The sequence below is a fragment of the Gouania willdenowi genome, chromosome 19, assembly GCF_900634775.1.
Source record: "Gouania willdenowi chromosome 19, fGouWil2.1, whole genome shotgun sequence".
Lineage (NCBI taxonomy): Eukaryota > Metazoa > Chordata > Actinopteri > Blenniiformes > Gobiesocidae > Gouania > Gouania willdenowi.
The window spans coordinates 12,335,077-12,357,541 of record NC_041062.1 but is presented as its reverse complement, the minus strand read 5'-3'; the positions used below and the strand labels follow the sequence as shown (position 1 = coordinate 12,357,541).

The following is a 22,465-nucleotide window of genomic DNA, read 5'->3' as shown; positions in this document are numbered from 1 at the left end:
TATATTTTTTTATCTGAAATTGGACAATATATTGGCCTATCAATTGAGTAATCATGTTAGATTAATGACTAAAGTTGCTACTTCCCAATTATGTGCACAACTTCCTATGTAATAAATGAATGACATATATATTTTGAAAAAGGCAAACAGGTAAGTGACGCACACATTAAACAATGATTTCTGCTTCTTCGCCTTTCAAAGCAAGAGCCATAGATATAAGTTATATATTTGTATTCAACGACTCTACGTTCAACGTTAAAAAAATAGCTCATAATAGTTTAGAAAACAAGCAGCATTCATCGCTAAATTATGACATTTATTATTATTATTAGTTACTGCCCAATAACTGCTGCGTGTCTACAATCATTATCTACAGTGACGCAGTCCTTTACCACCATAAATTAACTACAACACAACAACAACAGGGTTTTTTCAAAATATTTTTGTAAAACTTATGATGAAATGATCGTTTTTATTTAATTTTCCTTTATATGTCATTTCTTTGATTAGTCATAGTCTAGTTATAGCCACTTAAAAAATATAGTCGACGAAAACTATGATGAAAACTTTTAGTCAACAAAATTAACACTGCGTGCATCTGTGTATTAGTTTAAAGACCCATATTTCTCAAACATGCACATTCCAACTCCCCACAGAAATGCAGAAGATTGAAACTGCAATAATTTACGTACAGTAAAGCATATTGTAGCTTCTTATATTTCCTTTTACGTAAGTATATTTACTATTACTTAGGTAGTTTATTAACCAGCTCATTCATGTATTTCTGTCTTATTGACTGCAATAAAGAAACAAAAAGACATTTCTGAGTGGGGCTGAAAAATACTTTTATTTTGAAATCCAATATCCGATTCCAAGTAATTTACTCGCTAAACAAACTTTAGGTGCACACATAATTGTAAACCTGCGCTCTTGTAAACTCCATCTATCATTATCATCTTAATCATAATGACATAATGACATAATCACATTATATTAGTAAATAAATATTGTCTCCTTTGTTTGACGAACACACCTTCATGCAAACATACACATTTACAGAGTCAGAAGTAACGGTGCGCTCTAACCATAGGTTCATTCATACTGCAGAAGTACTCAAACCAATCAGGTCAGAATATTAAGGCATCTGGATTTTACAGTATGTGATATAATCTCATATCTAAAATCAACAGTGTGACGACGTCCTAGATTTCTGAACACACTATATATTATATTTTCCAACCCTATTGCGGGAAATAAGTTCAAGATGGGTTTTGCAGGACAGATAGATTGATGTCATTCGGCAACTTCAACATAATTGGCTGGATAGAAGCCTTCTTTCCCTCCGCTTAGCACGCCTCGACACCAGCCCTGGTCATCCTCCTCCTCCACCTTCAGGAAAACTTCACCTGCCACCAAAAATAAGAACACTCAGTCACTGGAAATCACAGCTTGTTAATGTGGGATAGGCTATTACACCTGCACACTTTTTATTTCACACTTTTCACTATTTAAATATCCAGATTTATATTCAACGTCAATATACTGTTCACAGAGCATAGGTGTCTTTTTAGGAGTACGTAGTAGGAGTAGTCAATAGAAACTGTAACCGAAAGCACAGCTTCATTCATAATTTCTGGTGTCCAGAGTGCCGACAGCGTCACTCTTTCATGGCTAACCCACAGTTTCAAAGCTGCACTGCCGCTGGCGACCCTTCAATCTTCACTCTGAACAAACAACTCATAGTTCAAACTTTGATTGCAAATGATTGATGCTTTGCAGGATATTAGGAGAATAATTTGCCTTTGGGCTGTTTGCGCATTAATTGAGTGTGATTACTGTTTACTGACCTAACCTTGGTAACTCAGTTATTCAGACATAAAACTTCTGACTAAAAAAACAATGTCTAGAATTCAAATATGTCTGCAGTTACAGACTGATTATATCAAGGTAGTGGCTATTCGTACGGTTGCCGTATCAATATACCGACATTCTATCAGTACGCAGCACCCCATAGCCTAACCCTAACCCTAACCCTAACCCTAAGACTAAACCTTACCCTAACCCTAAGACTAAACCTTACCCTAACCCTAAGACTAAAAATTGTTCTGATATTGGGTTATAACCTAATCCTAACCCTAAACCTAACCCTAACCCTAAGACGCTACGTACTTGTACTTTGGTACCCGTACCAATAGCACCGCTGCTTGTCCGTACGCCAAATAGACACTTTCTTATATCAATAAATGTCTTTGTGCCAATAGCAACTAATCTGACAATCCTTTACAACATCAACATATTAGCGCTTCATTTATTGTTCTAAATCCTGTATTTTATGTATTCTGCACCACTATTCACTAACCCAGAAGTTCACAACACCACTTGTAATTCTGGATGTAGTCGTGACTCGTGTTCTAAGTCTCCCTGTTAATCATACGGCTTGGATGGGAGTTTTTCCAAGTTGAGCTTTACGTGGCTCAGTTCCCCCAAATACCTTAAAGTTTAATAACATCATGGCACCCCCGCATTAATCCTCAACACTCGCCAAAAAATCTCTTTGCCAAATATTGGCAGTTATTTGGATCAGTGCATCCTGATCATGGTACAACGATCAATCACACTTTAATGGCTTGGAAGAAATGTCTATCTCCAATAACAACAATATATTAGGTCCAAATCGAGCATTTGGAAAGTACTTGGTGGAGTAATTGGGATGGCCCTTAGCAAAAAGTAGTATACGTGAAGTTAATTTTATTAAGTATGCTTGAGTATAAGTATAAGTACAGTATAAGTATACCATGTACTTGTAGCTTACTAGAAAGTATACTAATTTAATACTTCTTCGGACTAAATTGGAACATTTTAAGTTTATAAAAGTTTACTTTAAGTATACTTTATAAGGTAATTTTAAGTTTACAAAAGTAAAAGCAAGTACAGTATACAAGTATACTCATCTATATACTACTAGTATACTAGGTATATACTTCCAGTCCACATTTTAGTTCATAAAAGTATACTTAGAGTATACTTTTATGAACTAAGAATAAGTGTAAGGTTTAGTATTAAAGTATAAGTGTCTTTATACTTTTCAGGATAATCTAAGTATACTTCACTATACTTTTTTTAAGTATATAAAATACAGTATATAAAAAGTAAACTACAAGTATATTGCCTCAGTTTTAGTATAAAATAAGTATACTTGTAGTACAAGTATAAGCTTTATTATTAAAGTTCAAGTGTAAGTCTAAGTATTAATGTACTTAGTCTTAGACTATTCTTTATATTTTTCAGTGTAAGCTAAGTATACTTCACCATACTTTTCTTAAGTATATAAAATATAGTATATAAAAAGTATACTCTATATATTCTGCCTCAGTTTGAGTATAAAATAAGTACACTTGTAATACACTTGAATAAACTACTTTTTGCTAAGGGGGGGAACCTATCTGACATTACTGAGTCAAATTTCATAAAGATTGATCAATTACTAACCATGTTATCATTTTTTTTATTTACTTTGCCAATAATGAGAGATAGGGATTCATTGTTTGTTTACAGTAAACTGTTCCAGAATCAGCATATTGATTGCGATCCCCTCCATATTTTAATGGAATTTTCCATTGTGTAGGATCAATCTTTGGGTACAATTTTGTCAAAAGTGCTTTTCCGTAATCCTGCTAACAGACAAACAGGTGGTAATAATATAGTATATTTTTAAATGATAATCACAATATTTAGCAGGTTATATACAGTATTTCTTAGCACCGTGTAAAAAAACTTGCTGCATTATGTGTTACCTGCTTTGAAGGATAGCTCGTCCCCCTCCTCACCAACGTACTCATATACAGCCCGAACTTTCACACCCCCGATCATCACACTGGGTGGAGAGAAATGGTAAAGAAAAAACCAAGTATATATGAACTGAATCAAATTTAATCTTGTTCACTCAATTAAAATCCAGGAATCCCTCAATAATTTTACACATGACATTGGAGTCTATCTGAAATCCTATTGGTCAATTTTTATTACTTGTTGAATGTAGCCAAAAGAAAATTGTTGTTCTGAAATTATTTATAAAAGATAAACATTATTTAAAAAAAGGAAATCTGGTAGTTCAGAGTGCAGTAAATACATATGTTCTACATCAGGGGAGAGTTATGAAATGGGGTCTGATTGTTATTAAAAGTTTAAGAAAGCCAGATTTTTTTCAATATTTTTGATACAATAAAACAAATAATGAATAGCTTACGGGTTGCTTTCCTTTCCTTTCTGGTCTCTCTTTTTTCTTTTCAGCTTTTTTACCGGTGGCACCCATTCCTGGAGCAAAAACATCAAATCTGGTATTAGTAAGAAGACAGTTTAGAGAGTTCAGTGACAACACCCTAATTTCAAATAGTGGAAGCATTTGACCAATGGAAATCTATATTTTACTTAAGGAAAAGGTTTTTCAAGAATGAATTATGCTTTTATTATTTTTTTCCAAATTAAAACAAAATACACCTTAATCTTTGGCCAGTCGGTTGCCATGCCAGGACCGTGATTGTTCTTCCACCATTTGAGATCTTCCTGCTCATCGATGGCCATCAGAGTTTGGTGGAGCTCACTGTAAACTGCCTTCACACTGGTATAAAAACACAGAACAGCATTAGTGTGTGTGCACGTTGCTGTGCGTGAACACAGAGGTCCAAAGGGGGGGGCAGCAGACCTCTCATTGTTGGTGACGTCCAGGTGTCTGTGAATGGAAAGAAAGGTCTGCTTCAGAAAGCTGATTCTCTTCCTCTCCTCTTCCTGAGCACTATCAAAAATGGCCTCCATCTCCTCCATGTACCGAGGCGTGTAGGAGGAAACATCCTCCAGAGTCTTTTCATATTGATCTCTGATCTGCAGGAAAACGGGGGAAATGTTGGCTTTCCTTCTAAAGTAAGAACCCTGCTGAGTTTCCTGAGAAAAGTCTAAACCATGTTGTTCATCTCTCTGTTCCCATGTCTCATAAACACAGTCGAGAGAGAGAGAGAAAAAAGCCTCACCATACAAGGAAAGGCTTGGATCAGATACTTGAGGCTGGGACTGTGTGTTTGGATCTGATGGTTTACAAACTGAGTGAACATAGCCGCACAGAGCAGCCAGAACAAACTATCTTGGAACTTGACCTTTTTTACTCAGTAGGTAGACATAGGAGCTGTGAATGGACTTTAGTCTGAGGGCAGTGTGTTTCCCCGTCCCCTCACCTTTTCTTTTTCCTCTGTGGCCTTCTCCCTGGCCTGTTTGAACCTCTCCTTTTTTTCCTCACTCATCGCCGTGTTCTCGTTTGATTGTTTCTCCTTTTCCAGCGCTCCCAGCTCTCTCTGACAGGACTTGAAATATGCCGTCCGAACTTTATCCAACTGTGGGGAATTCATCCGCATATTATACGTTTATATGAGGAAATCTATAACACAACTGAAGCTGTTTATAGAAGCTATAGAAGATTACCAGCTTTATCTATTACAGTAACATGTAAGAAAGTAAAAAAATAAATAAAAGCAGACAACGCAATAAATATCTGAAATATTATTTCATATAACTTGTGACAGAAAATAGTTGATGTATAAATATACACCTACAAACACATACAGACATTCTCTGAACCCCTTAGAAAATATTATAAAATGTGTGTAAACTCTTGTATATTCAATTTCTGTAAACCTACTGTGTATGGCAGGTTAAAAAACTATTCTTATTTATTTTTTTACCAAAGGTTTTTTCAATACAAGAGTTTAACTCCGTAGAACGTTATAGAGTTCATTCGTATCACTCTTGAAACTTCACAGTAAAAATGTGATGCTTTAATTAGCAAAATATAAAAACTGGAACAAAGCTGCTTGCAATAGTTCAACCCAATAAATGTAAACTGCTAACTTGTGGGCTGTAAAAGCGCTGGTTTTACGTAAATGCTGATACTGCCAATTTTTTTGTTTCAATTAAATATCTGTTTAAAATTGTATTATTATTATCATTATCATTATTATTATTATTATCATTATTATTATTATAAAATGTCTACATTGTAAATCATCTCATCATCTCCTGCAAAATAAAGCCACTAACTACATTTAACCCTTTGAAGGAGATTAATCAGTATTTTGTTATCATTGAGAAGTATGAAAGGCAAGGATGCACGATACTGATCTGGATACCGAACGCGATAACGAGGGAAAATTAAAAAAATGCCTTGATTATGGCTGGGTTTCTGGAGCAATTAAGACACTCCCAATTTATATTATAAAATCTGCAAAGAACAATCTATGCTATGCTAACTAGCTACCTCTCTATTCGCAATTTTTTTCAATCCAACCTACTCGCCACAGATTTGTCCACAGGTGCTAGTTTTTATAAAAGGGGCGGGGCTAACAGGGCTGGTTTGTGATGTCAGAAGCCACCAATATGTCACAAACCACCATTTTCAGCCAATGGCAAAATTCCCTTGTAATAGTCAGATTTCAACCCATAGAGGGCAGTCAATCTTGCATTTTTTGAAAAAAACACGCCAAATTGAAATAATGGACAAGAATCAATCAATAACACTATTTCATACTAAATACAATTGTTTTCAGGAGAAAATGTGGTTTGGAGTTTAGTTACTTTTTAATTTTACTGAGAGTGATAATTTCAAAATTGACAATAGGATGTTGAAAAAGGTTTGTTGAATCCTTTTATCAATACTCTGAATCAATGAGTATGCAAATCTGTGTACTGCTACTTGTATTTATTCTGAAAAATGGATCAGACATGCCACTGAAAACGAGCACATGCACACACTCAATGATTGATATAAATGTATGTTGAACCTTAATGAGTTTTTTGGACCAGGGCCTCTGCGCTCGTGAGAAGCTTGTGGTGTTAGTGTGGCTCTCCTTGAAGCCACAGAAGATTTTCTTGGGGAAAGTCTCCTTCTGCCAGGCCTTCACTCTGGCTCCCTCCTCTGTAACCAACGCCTGGGAGATGGAGGCATGAAGGGAGGACAGACGATCCGTGGAGGTGAAGAAGCTCTGCCACGCCGTCATTAGGGAGCCATAAAGTGGCCCTGGGGATGCAGAAAAATAGAGACACAAATGAGTGTAATGACAGAGAGTGCAGAGATGAGTCACTGAAGCAGTGCACTGTCGGGAACTTTAGAGTACTGGGTGTACATCTATATCGAGGTCACTTTGGGTTAGCGTCATGCTGCTTTTCATACTTACGAGACTCCGCAATGGACTTCCACTTGTTGCTCCACTGACTAAGCTGCTGAGCGTATTGTTTCTCCACATTGGCCCTTTCCATGAAACACGCCACAATGTCATTACAGGCCTGGAAAGAGCGATTTGTTCGTTGCACTGTGGGTACATAGTTTCCAGGCTGGGGAAGAAGAGAACACGTCACTTGTCTCATTATGACACCAAAATACTTCTTGAATTGTATTCTTTAGTCTGCAGTGTGATTCCTCACCATCCAGAAGCTCTGTTTTGCTGCATCCTCAGGAGGGTCTTTAGGAAGACTCGCCATGTTTGGGAAAGTGTCTGTTTGAGGAAACAGAGCAGAGAGAGTAATTGTTTGTGCTGTGGCAGATACTTGCTTGACTGGTTGAGTGCATTAAAGGACAAGAGAGACAAATATTTTTTGCAGGTGATGACAGTAGCTGCCATGCAGCAGGTTGGGTTTCAACTTTATGCAGTGTGTAGATACAGAGACTGTGTAGATACTTTCTATGATCACCTGACAAATGTAGAGAAAATGGCTGTTAATGTGAGGTGATATTCAGGGTGTATGATGTCCAGAGGCCTGCTGGGTATGTAAAGGGGTGTGTCGTTCCAGTAGCAAACTGGAATTCACAGGGGTGGGATCTGCCAGCAGGAATAGAACAGCTGCTCCAGCATTCTTCCTGTTGCCTTCCCAAAATAAACAGCACAGAAAGGTCATCTTTCCCTCTGATCGGACTAATACAAGGCCTAGAAGATCCGACTGACTCCCCCTCAGACTGCACCTGCTATTTGATTTATACTTCATCAAACGGGCAACAGAAGACATTTCTGATCTGTCGACAAATAAAGGATTGCAGAGGTGTAAGCCGCTAAACATAGCCGGAGTTTGTCACTCTGCATGTGACATGAGGCAGACACGCAGGAGGCAGAATGTAAACTGAACAAAACACTACAAGTGCATGCACAAACTTGCAAAGAACCGTCACATTCGAGCCTATTTCTATCCTGCAAACATGTTGACGCGCTACTGGCTGTGTAATTTGTAAGTGACTAACCACACCTCATCACAAGACTGAGCATGACTCCATGTCAGGCTCATCGTAGCCTCTTCCCCATAGCTTTGGATTGCTTTCTTGCTTTTATTTTGAATCTACTACATTCTTCCACTTTTAACAGGTCCCGCCAGTGGAAACTCCCTGGAGCTCAACTGCTTTACGTTATCCTGATTCTGTTGTCCCTCACAGTAAAGTAAGCAAAGCCAAGCTAGAAAACAGAGTCAGCAGCTCAACCCTACAATTTACTCCACGTCAAACTTTTTTGTAGCTCAAATGTCATTCACTAGCCAACAAAAGCAAAAGGTGGCAGCAGAGTAGTCATGCCTGGGATCAACCAGCACTTACGTGAACTCAAGTGAACACTTGTTACTGTAGTTCAAGGGTTGCTGCTGCTGCTGGAGGCTTTCTCTCCATGTCTTTCTCCCCCTATCCCAGTGAGTCTCTCCTCCTCTATAGCTTGTCTCCTCTCTCACTGACCCAATTCTCTCTTGGTATTTAAAGTTACAAGCACACAGTGTTGATCTCAAAGTAGGCGTGGGTCATTGACATGACTCAAGAGAACAGAAAGAAAGACTATTAAAGCATTTTCTGATAATTACCCTGATGCCGTTTGTCTCCGGGGCAAAAAAGCATAACTTACCTTTGTCGCTCTCCTCCCTCTTCAGCCTTGATTATAGTTCAGTCATAGTAAGCTGAACTTTTCCTGTTTCTGCTTTAGTTTCTATACATTTACCCCATCAGTTTTTTTCTCTAACTCATTGACTCCCTCCACATTAACAGCTCTGCCAACTCTCTGTGACTGTCACTCTCTGTGTTCTCCACACCCTAATATTGGAGAACAGCTGGAAAAATCCCCCTCCTTCCCTGCCACCGCCTGTCCCTCTCTCTGCCTCTGTCAATATGGTGCTAATGAGATGTTGAACCTTCCCTTTGACTGTTTACTGGTGACAGAATCGTGCCACTGTGGCACACTGTCATGTGAGCTTATTAGTGAGAGTGTGTGACAGTTGGGGGTACATGAACTTCTGTGCAAACCCGTATTTACCTTGAAAGCATTTTCAAGCCTCTTTATGAACTATTTTGACATGGTTCTCGCAGATCCTTAAAAAGTCTTAAAAGTCATTAAATTCATGAACCTAAAAATAAGGCCTTAAAGCTGCAATATGTAATTTTTTTTTTGGTTTTATTTGGTCAAAAATCTATAATGATCTTATTATATTGTATTGCATATTGTAATCCAAAGTGTTCTGAGTGGACAGTGAACCTCTGTTTCTTCTCTTGGCTCTGTAAATGAGCTTTAGAAATACAGGAGCGTGATGCTGGACTTTAGCCAATCAAATATTCTTCTACCAACAGGAAAATCCCATGAGCTGATTTAAGCGTTACTAATGGCTGCTCGAGCTGCTCATTAAAAATTGATCTGATTGTAGGGACAGTCCCATAGCTTTATATTCAAGCTGAAGTCTTTAAAGTGGCTTTTGGCAAAGCGGTTGCATGGCAAAGCAAGAGGAAAAAGGAAGACCAAGGTGGAGAAGCAACCGAATAAAGGCACAACTGTGTTCAGGAGGAATGGCGGACACAGGAAAGCCTTTGGCCTTGGCTGAAGAGGCCAAAGGAGAAGAAGAAGAGGACAGCCAGACCACTCTCATCTCCTCCAATGAAGCAGCTGGATGTTCCCCCGTTCCCCAGCTCCACCTGTTCTGCTTTCATGCGTGCACCCGAGGGCCCTCCACACGCCCCAGTCTCCCCGCTACCAAGGGACAGTCCGGTGATGGCCAGGAGAGACGGACATTTTCTACGGGAAGTTCCGTTGTTGTGCCAAAGACCATACAATTGTTCACTAGTCTCTATGGAGAAATCAGTTTCAAAGAGTTCCACAGATGTGTGCATGTAAACAAGCGTTCCCAAGAAGATCAGTCAATTTTTCAGGAGGGGAGGGGGGAGTGTGGAGTGCCTCACAATTCTACTAATTGCAGCTTTAATTGTTGTTAAAATGTCTTAAATCAATGTTTCAAGAGTCTTCCATTTTAACATGTAATAAACATGATTTTATGATTGTAATTAGTCTCACATTTTTTATTATTTTATTGTGTATTTACTGTCATTTTGTGTGTTTACTTTATAGGCCGCCAGTTGCATGTCTTCACTCATCATCCATCCAAAGGTTACCAAGGGTTATTCCACTAATTTCAGAGCAAAAAAAGCATAAAATGCAAAACCCATGAGAATGGGAACTCAGAATGAGTACAGCAAAAGTGCTTTGAACACGTATTTTAGCTCGAAGATATTGTTGCTGATTGAAACATCCCGTTGTCCTTTCTACATAGAAAACAATCCCTAAGATCTGTAATTTGTTAACTATGAGCAGAGCCTCACTAGAGGAACAAAGAAAGGATAACCTAGACTTAGGACGAAAACTCATCCAAGGTGTGTTATATTTACAAAATCCTCTAATGAACATTAAACTGGCCACGATTCTCACAATCATCCTCACCCAGGTGGTTTTTCATTTTGTCATGCCTTACAGCTGTATTCTGCTTTTCTGCATGATGCCACTTCAGCGTGGTTTGAATTAAGCAATTACCTTATAAAGATATACTTTATCCCCATTAACTCACCAAGTCGGATGGGAAAAGTTTTGGACCTGAAACCAATATTGTGTTCAATCACTGCAGGGCTGAAAATATCCATAGCCAAATGACTCATTCAAACAAAACATTTTTTGAATGGATCATTATGTAAATGTGCATACAGTGTAAATTAAAGGGAAATGCAAATCAAGACAGGGCCAGAGTTTATTTGTATATTTATTTCAACAACTTTTTTCTATCATAGTGTCTTTATATATACTGGTTTATTATACACAAAATGTATAAATATTTATTTATATATATATTAATTTATATATTTTCTATCCTTATTTATTCTGTATATCTTCACATTGCCTAAAATTCTTTTTAAATCATAGTTTGCAATGCTTTCTACACTAATGCACACTCCTTTCATTAGCACAGGCAGCTTAGCATTAAAATACAGTCACGTTTTTAAAAAAAAAAAAAAGCAGTACTCAAGCTTTACCGGGAATTAAAATCCAAAAAACAAGAAAACCAAAAGTAAATACAATAATGAACAATCAAAGTAACAAAGCTCACTAGTTGGAAGACAGAGATCCTTAAAAACAGACTTATTATTTCTCTAATATACTATATATTTAATTTATCATTGCCATTATTGTTATAATGATCACAAAAAGAATTATAAAGAATGCTTCACGGTTTATTTCTTGCAGGGAATGGCTTGATAGGCAATGGTCAAGATCAAAACATAGATTCCTAGGCTCCCCCTAAAGCAAGTTTTAAATTTCTTAACTTGGGACATTTTTTAGGTTTTAATTACAGGGTCATTTATAAATCGTGTAGATGAAAATATGTAAAATGATGAATAAACTGAAACAGATACATTAACTAATAGAGGCTTGAGGTTGAGGATGTTGGGCAGACAGTGATGCAGTAAAAAGCCCTTTTTCACCTGCTGTGTGTGAGAGAGAGAGAGCAGTAAAGGAGGATTTATCCTTCCTTTCATCTGTCCCACAACCACAAACACAAATACATTTGGACAAGTAGAAATGTTTCAATGACCCACTGATCACCTTTTTTTCATTTTAATGTCAATATGAAGAATGTTTTGTGATTAAATAAGTTTTCCTTTACCTATACGTCCTTGAAATTCACAGCTTGATTGAATATGTAATAAAAGAAATACCCTGTCTAGTTTAAAACAAGTGGTTATGATCAGCATTTAGTATAAAATGAACAATTTAACTAAATGGGAATCCCATTTAATATAGTGTATATTCAGCGCCTGCAAGTTACACATATAAATACAAAGCTTATTGTCGTATCCTTTTTGGGAATATGGAAAATATATATATAAAAACAATACTATTGTCTAATATTTCCTTTTAGTATTATCTTACAAACAAAACACTCTCTGGCTCTGATTCATATGATCACTGTTGTTGTTTCTGGCTCAGTAACTTTTATTTGCACCTTACCTTTTCAGCAGCGACTTAAAAACTTTTATTTGAACTCAGACTCAAGTATTGTTGTTGCCTTTAAGCAGGCGATGGTATGAGACTCCATTTGTCAGTCTATGTAAGAGTAAAAGTTTAGCAGTTTTAGACTTTTTAGAGCACAGAGCACTGTGCCGAATAAAAGCAGTTCCATCAAAAGTTTTGAAGTATTTTTTTTTTCAGCTTAAAAGCCTCATCTTCACAAATCAGTGTTTTGCTACACCCTTTTTGGACCAAAACACACACACCCTTCCCCAAAAGATCCTCTTTGCAGATTGCTGTCATCACAGTTCTCTTGAAGTCTTCTCTTAATGTTCATTCTTGTCACTTGTTCTCTCCCTTTTGTTCAGCTTTGAATCACTTTTTTCTTCTAATTTGTGTCGTGGGGAGAAGTAGTGACATGGAAAGGAGAGGAGAGACGCCTGGGGAGAGAAGGAGGCCAAATCAAAGCATAAGAATGGAGGTAAATTAAACAAAGATTGAGAAAAAAAGAACATGGGTTAATGTGAGAAGATGATAAAATTATCAAACTTATACATCTATGTGAATCTCATAGAAAAGTGGGATGCTTGAGCAAAATTGCATGAACCTAGTGATGCACTGACTCTCCTGCCCATCCAGTGCTCTCTTTTTGCCCTCTTGACTTTGCTGTCTTTAACTGTTCCAGAGCCTATATGTCCTCCCTCACCTGTCCGTGAGTTTCTTGAGAGCCCTTTCGATGTTCATTCGATGTCCAACACGCGTCACTCCGAGATCCAAGAAGTCATCCTTGGTAAGTGAAGGTAGATGAGATCCATCTATCTCATTGTCTATAAAACGATCCGTATGCTCTCCTAGGTTTAGATAAACTAGCCAGTCAGCCACGTCATACTTCGTCCAGTAGGGCAGAGGTTTGATTGCAAATGGTTTGGCTGGTGGAGGAGGATTAAGATGGGGATAGTTCAGACAGGAGGGGCTGGGGGGCAAGTGAATGGGAGTTGAAGCTCCTGAGAGGAAGTGAGTGGGTGAAAGAGAGCGTGACACAAGGATAGGGTTTGGACTCATAGCAGATGGAGAAAACAGAGGAGGGGTTGAAGCCTGGTAGGGATCTCCTAAAGGAAGGCCAGGTGAAGGAGGAGTGAGAGGTCCAGGAAATTCAAATGGGTTACAATAGACAGGTGTACTGGGAAGGATTGGGAGAGATGAGGGCCTGGGAGGGGTTGAATTTGGCTGATCTGTGTTGTAGATAAGAGGACTGGGAGCACGGCGCCGGGATACCGAGGAACGCATTTCCTTAGTAGGACTGCACTGAAAATCAAATGTCTGTCTGCGATACTTGGACCTAATCTTTGGAGATGTTGGATAAGGGCAGTAAGTTGGAGAATGAGGAGGATGAGAATGAACGGGGGATGAAGGCATCTGTGGGGAAGGGGATCGAGTCCAGCTGCGTTGTACTTGAGATGAGGGTGAGACAGAAGGTGTAGCTGAGAGGTTTGGATTCAGGATCTGACGATGCTGCGGAGAGGAAGTGGGCAGCGGTGAAGTAGAGTGACCTGTCGGGGGGCTGTGAAATGCATCTGTGAAATCTGCTGAGTATCTGAAAGAAAAACAAAAGAAAAATTAAAAAATGCTACGGCAGCTACACATCTTATATTTGTCATTAGGAAGTAATCAGACCTTTGGATGGTGGGTGACTTTGGAGAGTGGGCCCAGTCATCCATACTCTTAATACCACCCATCTGTTGCAGTTTTGAACTAAGTTCATTGATAATGCTGGTTTTCACACCAGAAAGAGGTGAGTGAAGTCTACGGCCTTCCATAACCATGCCACTGCTATAGCCTTGCTCATACTCTCCAATCTCATCCCAGCCCATGGATTGAGTCTCCAAGGGTCTTTCTAAACATGCTGCCAAAGCAGAACTGAAGCCATCCTCCGGTCTGGATCGGCTTTGTTTGTGTGTCGTTTCTTCTGCAAGAGTGTCATCGAAACCAGGAAATTCAGGGTTGCTCTGCCTGTGTAACTGCAGCGGAGCAGGGTTGGTGCTGTTCTGCCTACGTAGTGCTACTGGGAGGGCCTTCCCCCCTCTATCCTTGTAATGAGTCATCTTTGGAAACACAGGGTTGGCAAGTTTGCCACTAGGCACCTCATTTGTTTGCCCACCTGAGAAGGTTGTGCAAGGATCCTGATGTTCTCTGCCTCTCTCTCCCTCATTTGCCCGCCCATCTGCTCCAACCCCTGCACGCTCCCCTCTCAGCCCACTCAATCCAAGCATTTCTAAATGATGGTCACTGCTACTGTGACTGTCCAGCTCCTCAATTCCGGAATCTACAACGGCGTCTTGCCATTCTCCAGTTTTCGGTAAGTTAGTTGTGTGATAGTTAAGGTCAGTAACTCTTCCTCCTGTGCCCAGGTTGAATTTGGGACCAGTTGTTGTTACACTATAGTCAGAAAAAGATGAAGAGGTCGTGATGGTGGTCGCAGCTGCAGTTTCTGTCATGGTGGTGGTGGCATAAGTCATAGTGGCAGTAAGGGCAGCTGTTCCCCTGTCCTGGGCTGGTGTATGAACCCCAACTAAAGGGTCATTAGTAGAGCTGTAATGCGAATAGGAATGAGGCATGGGTTGGGGCCTGTGCAATGATATGGCAGGTATACCAGAAGTAGAGGTGGTTGTGGAGGAGGTATGAGTAAATATCTGTGAGGATGGGTAAGATGGAGACAGAGCTGACTGGGTAAGGTTGGCCACTTCACTATCATAAGATGTAAGGCTAGAAGCAGCAGAGTCACCGCCCTGTGAAGAGGAATGAAGGACATTTGGTGACTTTGGAGACACAGGAGGGTGCGGGTATGGTGGAGCAGCAGAAGCAGGATGTGGCTGATAGTGCTGAGAAAGCTCCTTGATTGTCTCATGCTTACCATTGGCAAACTGTAAAGGAGGGGGCAAAGGATCTGCAAAGACAAACTCATCGTCTACGTCTATTGAGGGAGTGGGTGGAGGCAGAACCATTAGTCCCAGTTCTCCGCCCTCTCCAGGTCTTGCTTCTCTCATTGCTTCATGTGTCTGTGCTGAAGCTGTGGGAACAGTGTACTGAGGAATGTAGCTGGTGTTAGAAGTGCTTTCCATCTGCAAAAAAGAAGGTCTGTGAGGAGCTGGTTTAGTAGGTGGAGGTGGAGGCTGTATAGAAGTAGCAGGTCTGTTATCATACATGTCCCTTTCTCTCTCTTTGGGACTTTGAGTGTAATACTGAGTTGAATATTCTCTGGCTTTGTCCTCGGAAAACCGAACTCTAAGTCCCTCTCGGGGTCCTCCTTCCTTCTCTTTATCCATTCTCTCCCCACCTCCACCTCCCAAGCGTAATATCCTGGGTGACTGAGGCCGGCTTAATGATGCAGGGGAGGTCGTAGTAGTAGGAGAACTAAGATGGAGAGAAACTGGCGAAGTGGTGGCTGATTGTATTTGGGCTGCAAAGAGGGAAGGTGCTTGAACAGGGGTTGGGAAGGCTCCAGCTGTGGACAGCTGACGACTAAAAGGCCTATCTTCCCTACGAGTTCTACGGTCATCCTTTAAAGCCCGCTCTCTAGCTGCCAAGGCCAGTCCAAGAGGGGAAGAGGGATCCAGGACTTTCCCTGTAAGTGGGTGGATGAATGTAGTTACATGTTGGGAGCCATACATGGAGGGAACTGATTTAGGCTGACCATCCTGACTGAGCACAGAAGAAGAATACTCAGGCAGTCCAAATGCAGGAGGCATGCTGCTGGAATAGTTCACATAACTGTCCCCAGAAAACATGCCTTCATCGATTGATTTGGAGGGTCGAAGTCGAGGAGTGGGTATTTCCATTTGTGAGCATTGTGAAGGCTGCATTCTTTGAGGTCCTTCACCTTCTCCTGCCCCTCCCCCTGCCTCACCCTGAATGTCCTCTTCAGATGAGAGGAAGAATGAAGCACTTTTTCTTCTCATTTCCTTGAAACGCTCCCTTTGCTTTTGAGCCCCAACTGTTCCTTCTCCCAATGTTGTGCCAAAAGTTGATGTGTAATCCAAATTATCCACATTTTTCTGTGAGGTAACAGATAGGCCAACAGTAGTTGAAGGCAAGGTAGTAGATGTTGGGGGCTGAGGTGGCAATGGTGTAAGTGGTGAAGGTAGGCTAGCATTAGGACTGTCTGTGGTGGCATCTTCGGATGTGTGGTCCTCCATATCTTGGGACGGCTCAGCCTCCATACTGCTACCCTGACTACTTCGACCGCTACTGCTTGTGGAGGGCGCTTTTACAATAATTGTGGGAATGGGAATAGAGCTCTTCTCTTTGGTTGCACTTCCTTTTCCTCGATGCTGCCTGAGACCATCTTCTACTTTTGATTGTTTCATCAAAGCTCCACGACCCCCTCTCTTTGCCATTCCCCTGCCAACGGCAGCACCTTGCTCCCTGTTGGGCACATGTGAGTGATGTTGCATTGACTGTTGGGCCTTTGGTTTAGCACTTGTTGGTGGTGTTGCACTGCTGTAGCCTCTCCGTAATGCTCCCATCTTGCCACCACCTCTTTTGGGTACATCTTGATCTCTGATGCCCAGTCCGTCCGATTGTCTCCGGAGGGTGGGAACCATAACTTGCGGATTTATCCCACCGAGTCCTCCCCTCTCCCAGCCAGCTTGAACTGGGTTTCCAGGCTGGGAGTGGAACTGAAAGTGGGCTTGTGATACAGAGGGTATGGGCATAGCTTGCCCTCTCCCAGAGTGAGGACCAGCAGATAAGGGTGGTTCTGGAGCAGAAGTGTTAGGGGGAGGTGGAATTTCCTCTGGTCCAGGCACTGACAGACTGCGAGCCAGCTTCATAGCAGGTGGGTGAAGGTATTGTCTTTCCTCCTCAGTTATACCTGAAAAAATAACAAAGGGTGTTAAAAGTCTACTAACATTACAGAGCAGATAATGTAGTTGGCAGGTCACATGGATCCCTGTTACCAATAGATTTTTGACGCATCATGACTGCATGTTGAGGACCATGGCCTAGTTGAAAGTGTGCTTGATTATATCCATATCCTGGACCAGGCTGTACCATGCTCCCAGATGACTGCTGCTCAAAGGATTGCTGAAGAGTGGGTGAGGGGGAAGAGATGGAAAAATTCAGTTACATATAATCATCTAAAACTGATTTTTGTCAGTAGAAAGAAGAGTTTCTTTTTTTTTTCTTTACCCTTGCAAATGACTCATCTCGCAGCTTATAACAGCAGACAGGCTACTGCTATATTTTTGGTACTATTTTCCATATAAAACCTTGCCAAGAGAGCTCCATATAACAGCAAAAAAACAAAATAATTTCCTAAGAACTACCTCATTGGAGATGTGAGGAATAATGGTCTTGCTTCTGTCCTTCTTGCCTCCGTGACCTCTTTGACCCTGGTTGTCTGATACAATGGTGTGTTGGGCCGCAGCCAAGATTTCATCCAACTTATCTAAGACAAAGGCAAAATAGAAAAAGAATGTAAAAAATAAGAGAGAAATCGGAGTAGGATGAAATAAAATGAAGGACACTGTCAGCAAGCCCTGCCATTACCCTTAAGGTCCCAAAACACCCCTTATACAGTTTGTCAACAGCAGGAGAGTGACTACTAACTCAGTGCCATTTGATATACTGTCCTCTTCTTATCAGGGCCTGGAGCAGTCTCATAGTCTATAGAAATTGATGAAATATAAGCAACAAACAAACTGATTCTTAAATACTGCCAAAGGGCTGATTGGAAGATGATAAAAGCATATATTAACCTGCTTTCTTTTTCCATGGAGATGCAGCTGTGCATAAACAAGAAAACAAAAAATTAGGTGCTACAAGAACTGTTATGTCATCAAGTGTGTAAAACAGATGAGAGGATGAGATACATACTCATATGATGGTGTGAATGCTGATGTGATGAGAAGGATGATGATGGGGACAGACAAGATTATGAATGGATACAAATTCACAATCCTCCCACCTTTGTTCACTTATGCAGTGTAATTGGTTGAAAAGAAGAAAAAAGACAGCAGTTAGTGACTGATCGTATCAAATAGGGTTTTCACAAACAAAATCTTTAGACACTGTTTAGCTATCATCTTTCTTTCCATGCCTGAAACAAAATGTGCAAATGAACCAGACTTTTCCTAACTATTCCAAGAAAAACTCAAAGCAGACCATTAACTTTAATAGTGGGTTTTCCTGATCATATTTCCTACTAATACTGGAATTTTTTTCTTCCCTGAGAAAAGCTGCAAATCCACTGAAAAAGAGAACAGTTTTCAAAGTGGACAAAGCAAAGAAAAAAGAAAAAAAGAGACAGCAACCTAGGACTCATTTTCTCAGCGCTTTCCTGTTGTACTTGTATCTTACCCATGTCTTCCAGTTCTGATGTCATTGACTTGGAGCGCAGGGCAATGGCAGGGGCAGTCAGTCTTTTTGTCTGCTGCGGGGCTGCCAAAGGGAAGTCAGCCAAAAGCAGAATTAATGTTAGCGATTTGTGTATAAACACGCAGTTACCAATGACAACCATGCAGCAACAATGTTTTAGGGTGAAGTAAGCTAAACCAACACTTAGAAGTGGAGAGAACATACATGGAAAGTGTGACACCTACCTCTCTTTCGAGTAGTGTCTTCTAGTTCTGGGTTCCGAGCAACCATGACCACTTTCACCATCAGACTATTGCCGCCCTGACGAATCATGTTGACCACCTGCCGATGACCAACCTTCACCACGTTCTGTCCATTGACCTGACAGAAACAAAGAGGCAGAAGAATCTGATAAAATGTAATGTTTAAGAGTTATGGACTAGAATCCATCCATCTATTTATCCATCTGGAGTATCTGGAAACCCCAAACTGACTTAGTGAGCACATGCAAACCGCATCCATGTTCATGACATGTTATTCTTATAAAAACCAGGATTCACTGATGAAGCAGGAGTTCAGGCAGACACTGAAGAAAACCACTCTAAAGAAAGCTCAAGCACCCACCTAAGTGACTCATGTAAGGCTGAATACCAATTAGCAGAATGTGTCAGCCTTAACAGAGATGTGACAATCACCATTTTTAAAGCACCAAACGGTGGCTAAGAGCAGCCTCTCCGTCCAACTAAAATAGATGACAAAGAAAATATCTACCATATAACAGAAACGTGTAGCATTAAAGTTTTCTTTTTAACTGTAATATCGCAAGTAGAAGCAATGCTTTGATAACTTTAGGAATTTGTTTTGCAATATTTATGAAAATGATTCTAAATTTATTGTTCTTTCTCAGCAGGAGGTTCACCAGATGAGGTTAGATTTAAGAGATTGCCATAAAGCTGGTAAACAAACTCAGCAGCTTATTTGTTTATTTTTGAAGGCGTCACAGCTCAAATCTTTTTTTATCTATTCTTTTTTTACTGTAAATTCTGTTTCTGTGAAAAAGCCAGACATTAAATCTAAATCAGAAATTCCCCTTGTAACCAAAGAAACTCTTTTTTGACAGCTGTATGACTCTAACTTACATGTAATGCTCCTGCAAGTATGGTTTTCAACCTTGAAAACAAAGCAGCTATCCACTGGAATATTATTCAGCATTGTGTGGTTTTAAACCTTTAAGCTATTCGGAAATATCTGTGTCAAACATTGGTGGGTGTGTTGCATTTAATGATATACCTCAATGAGGAAATCCCCCATCCTCAGGCCGGCTCTCCACGCCACCCCCCCCTCATCAACAGACTCCAGATACTGCAACGCGGGAAAAGCTGGTGTCGGAGTGAACTCCTCTATTGGAGTTTGAGCTGCAGAGGTGAGGAAGAAGAGGGGTCGCCGTGAGTTAGTGGAGTCTTTTGTTCTCTGGAACTAGGACACAATCTGTAAAAGTAGTCACCTTTGGCTCCTCTAAGTACAAATCCAAAGCCTTCATTGTCTTTCTTCTGTAGGAGCACTGTTTTCTCCTTAATGATATAGTCACTGAGAGAATGAAGAGGAAGCAAAGGAGAAGAGATCTGTAGGACTTTTAAAGCAGCCAGAAAAGTTACCACCATACAAATAATACATTATCTCAAAGGAGAAAAACAGCTTTACTGCATCACATTATGAATTCAGACTGCAGCAAAAAAAAAGGCTGGTTCAAGAATATCATGCAAAAGAGTTAATGGCATGGATACGGTAAGTGTCACAATGGATGGACGTCTAAGGCAGAACCAGATATTGGAAAAATGTGCACATACATTGATGATGTAGACCCTCAATGCCGTTAAATGACTACATTGGCTTTTACTACCCCTGGCAGCTTGTGCAAGAACACTGATCCAAAAAGTCCTGCACACATCTACCGGTCTTATATGACACCTCCAATTATGTCAGAGAAGAAGTTGGCAAGGCCTCTAATGTCTCCCACAAAGCTTTTCTCTTGCTCCTCTACATCATAAGGGCATAGAATGTGCGATGGCAGTCAGACACAATCCTCTTATTAGGATAGAAACACAGGAATACTAATTGTAGAAAGAAAATGAAGTGGTGGCATCTTCCTTCATTAAGTAACCATTTCAGACATTTTAGACAAACTGTATTAACCAGCTCTCTAACATAGAAATGGTTAAATAGAGTCTCCACCACCACACAGTCGCATCTCATGACTCATTTCTGGACTTGACTTTCTAACAATGTCAATAGTCGAAGCCTGTGGCTATAGCAGAGATGTATGCAGGAAGTCTAAGAGATATTCTACAATATTCTATTGCAGATAAATAATATCTGTTGCTCTGCTGGCACTGATTGGCAATAGATCCATGCCACATGACTCACGTGATGTACGCCCCTCCGCCATGTTGGAAGAACAAGCCACCGCAGGAAACGTTTTAGCGAAGCAGGGAGCCCACAGCAATGGTAAACTTTTGTGCTGTTTGGGTGTTCTAACATGGCTGGGACTGGAGTACACAAGTCTTTCTTCAGGAAATCAAATTAAAGTAAACTAAACTAAATTGTTTTATTTGCATTGATCCAAGTGTGCAGATCTATTTTTCACACAAATGTATGTGCTAGCTCAGATTCTGAAAAACCAGCATTGCACACTCCTATTCCAGATTCATTTTGAAAAACTAGCGTTCTTACCCTGGATTTAACCACATAGAGTCCAATATGAATAAAAGCAGCTACTTCACAAATCAAGCCACAAACAAACTGGTTGTAAGCTTCCAGTCCCTTGAAACTTTCCATGCCGTCCATTGTGTATGAGCTTGATGTAAAGACGAGGTAGTTCACAATGTCAGGATAAGTCACTCCCGGGATAAAAGAGACATCTTCATTCCATTTGTCAACAGGAACATTGTAGGGGTCATTCCCGCCGATCAGACCCAGTTTCTCCTTGTACCGACTTCTCTCAGCTTCTGGTAAAGTGTCCGACATATCGAGGCCAAACAGTGACGACCTTCGACAATCGTTTAGCACATGGGCTGCTTTCACTAAGTCAAAAAATAACAGTATTATTCAAGTCAACACACACACGCAGGTGCATCCGTATAAGGCCGTCATCTTCCAATGTGCCGTGACGTCAGTCGCAAGGGTCTATAGAAGCATGAGATTTTTTTTTTTTGAGCACTAAGCTGTGGGGTAATAGTTTGGCATAAATAAACGTTTCTCTAATAAAGCATGTATTAGATGTACAGTAGGTGGCGATATGCACTTATCAGAATCAACTTTCAGAATCAGAATCAACTTTATTCAAGTTGGTTGCAACACGCCAATAACAAAGAAAGAAGAAAGAAAGCATGTATTCTGCTAAAACAATTCCCCTCTTAAGTAGTTGCATTTGTGAAAGTTAAGAAATAGCTAAGGGATTTTTTAAAAGGTTTTGATGTAAAATCTTAAATTTGGTGGCCTAAAGGGAAAAAAAAAATTTACATTCATACTTTAGCGTGTGTTCTTCAAAACGGTTTGCAGTGGACACTCAAAGCAGCACAGAAAAGACTCATTCAAAAGCATTTAAAAAAAATCAAAATTTTGATTCTGTTCTTAGAGTAAAGGCAGAAGACAAATAACTTTCATATTTAGCAAAGAAACCAACCCTCCAACTATATTCTGTTTCAGCCACTTCTGTAACACCCACTGGTGTTTAAAAAAAACAATGAGTGAGCAATATAATACTTGAGTCCATACCAAGGTCTTCT

General features: G+C 40.1%; 2 protein-coding genes across 10 annotated transcripts in view; both read right to left on the bottom strand.

Moving 5' to 3' along the window:
* Window positions 1-824: 824 nt before the first annotated feature.
* LOC114481752 (protein kinase C and casein kinase substrate in neurons protein 3-like) lies at window positions 825-9,158 on the bottom strand. 6 transcript variants are annotated; one of them, XM_028476781.1, is made up of 12 exons: window positions 8,913-9,158; window positions 8,618-8,823; window positions 7,732-7,904; window positions 7,465-7,535; window positions 7,218-7,374; window positions 6,825-7,060; window positions 5,226-5,381; window positions 4,703-4,878; window positions 4,498-4,618; window positions 4,247-4,314; window positions 3,795-3,874; window positions 825-1,406 (listed from the first exon to the last, which is right to left on the bottom strand). In XM_028476781.1, the coding sequence occupies exons 4-12, from the start codon at window positions 7,519-7,521 to the stop codon at window positions 1,294-1,296; spliced, it is 1,164 nt and encodes a 387-aa protein (XP_028332582.1). In that variant the 5' UTR covers window positions 7,522-7,535; window positions 7,732-7,904; window positions 8,618-8,823; window positions 8,913-9,158; the 3' UTR covers window positions 825-1,293. The 6 variants fall into 6 exon arrangements, with proteins under 6 accessions (XP_028332582.1, XP_028332583.1, XP_028332584.1 ...); XM_028476782.1 differs by having other exon boundaries at window positions 7,732-7,897; XM_028476783.1 differs by lacking the exon at window positions 8,618-8,823.
* Window positions 9,159-11,799: 2,641 nt separating this feature from the next.
* Window positions 11,800-22,465, bottom strand: part of LOC114481165 (SH3 and multiple ankyrin repeat domains protein 1-like) — a 41,493-nt gene continuing 30,827 nt past the window's right edge. For 3 of the 4 annotated variants that reach the window (XM_028475675.1, XM_028475671.1, XM_028475672.1), the window contains 12 exons: window positions 20,185-20,267; window positions 19,971-20,095; window positions 18,926-19,061; window positions 18,684-18,764; window positions 18,292-18,300; window positions 18,083-18,109; window positions 17,934-17,990; window positions 17,651-17,772; window positions 17,282-17,408; window positions 14,001-17,196; window positions 13,033-13,920; window positions 11,800-12,766 (listed from right to left, as the gene is read on the bottom strand). In XM_028475675.1, the coding sequence (XP_028331476.1) occupies window positions 12,715-12,766; window positions 13,033-13,920; window positions 14,001-17,196; window positions 17,282-17,408; window positions 17,651-17,772; window positions 17,934-17,990; window positions 18,083-18,109; window positions 18,292-18,300; window positions 18,684-18,764; window positions 18,926-19,061; window positions 19,971-20,095; window positions 20,185-20,267 (4,903 nt within the window). In that variant the 3' untranslated portion in view covers window positions 11,800-12,714. The remainder of the gene's footprint in view (window positions 12,767-13,032; window positions 13,921-14,000; window positions 17,197-17,281; window positions 17,409-17,650; window positions 17,773-17,933; window positions 17,991-18,082; window positions 18,110-18,291; window positions 18,301-18,683; window positions 18,765-18,925; window positions 19,062-19,970; window positions 20,096-20,184; window positions 20,268-22,465) is intronic. The other variant, XM_028475673.1, reaches the window with a different exon arrangement.

Excerpts from the sequence above, each read along its gene's own strand:
- LOC114481752 (XM_028476781.1), bottom strand. The coding sequence starts at position 7,521 with ATGGCGAGTCTTCCTAAAGACCCTCCTGAGGATGCAGCAAAACAGAGC. Across the intron at positions 7,375-7,464 it reads CAAAACAGAGCTTCTGGATG|CCTGGAAACTATGTACCCAC; the intron begins GTGAGGAATCAC and ends CTTCTTCCCCAG. Across the intron at positions 4,315-4,497 it reads CCGACTGGCCAAAGATTAAG|GAATGGGTGCCACCGGTAAA; the intron begins GTGTATTTTGTT and ends TTTTTGCTCCAG.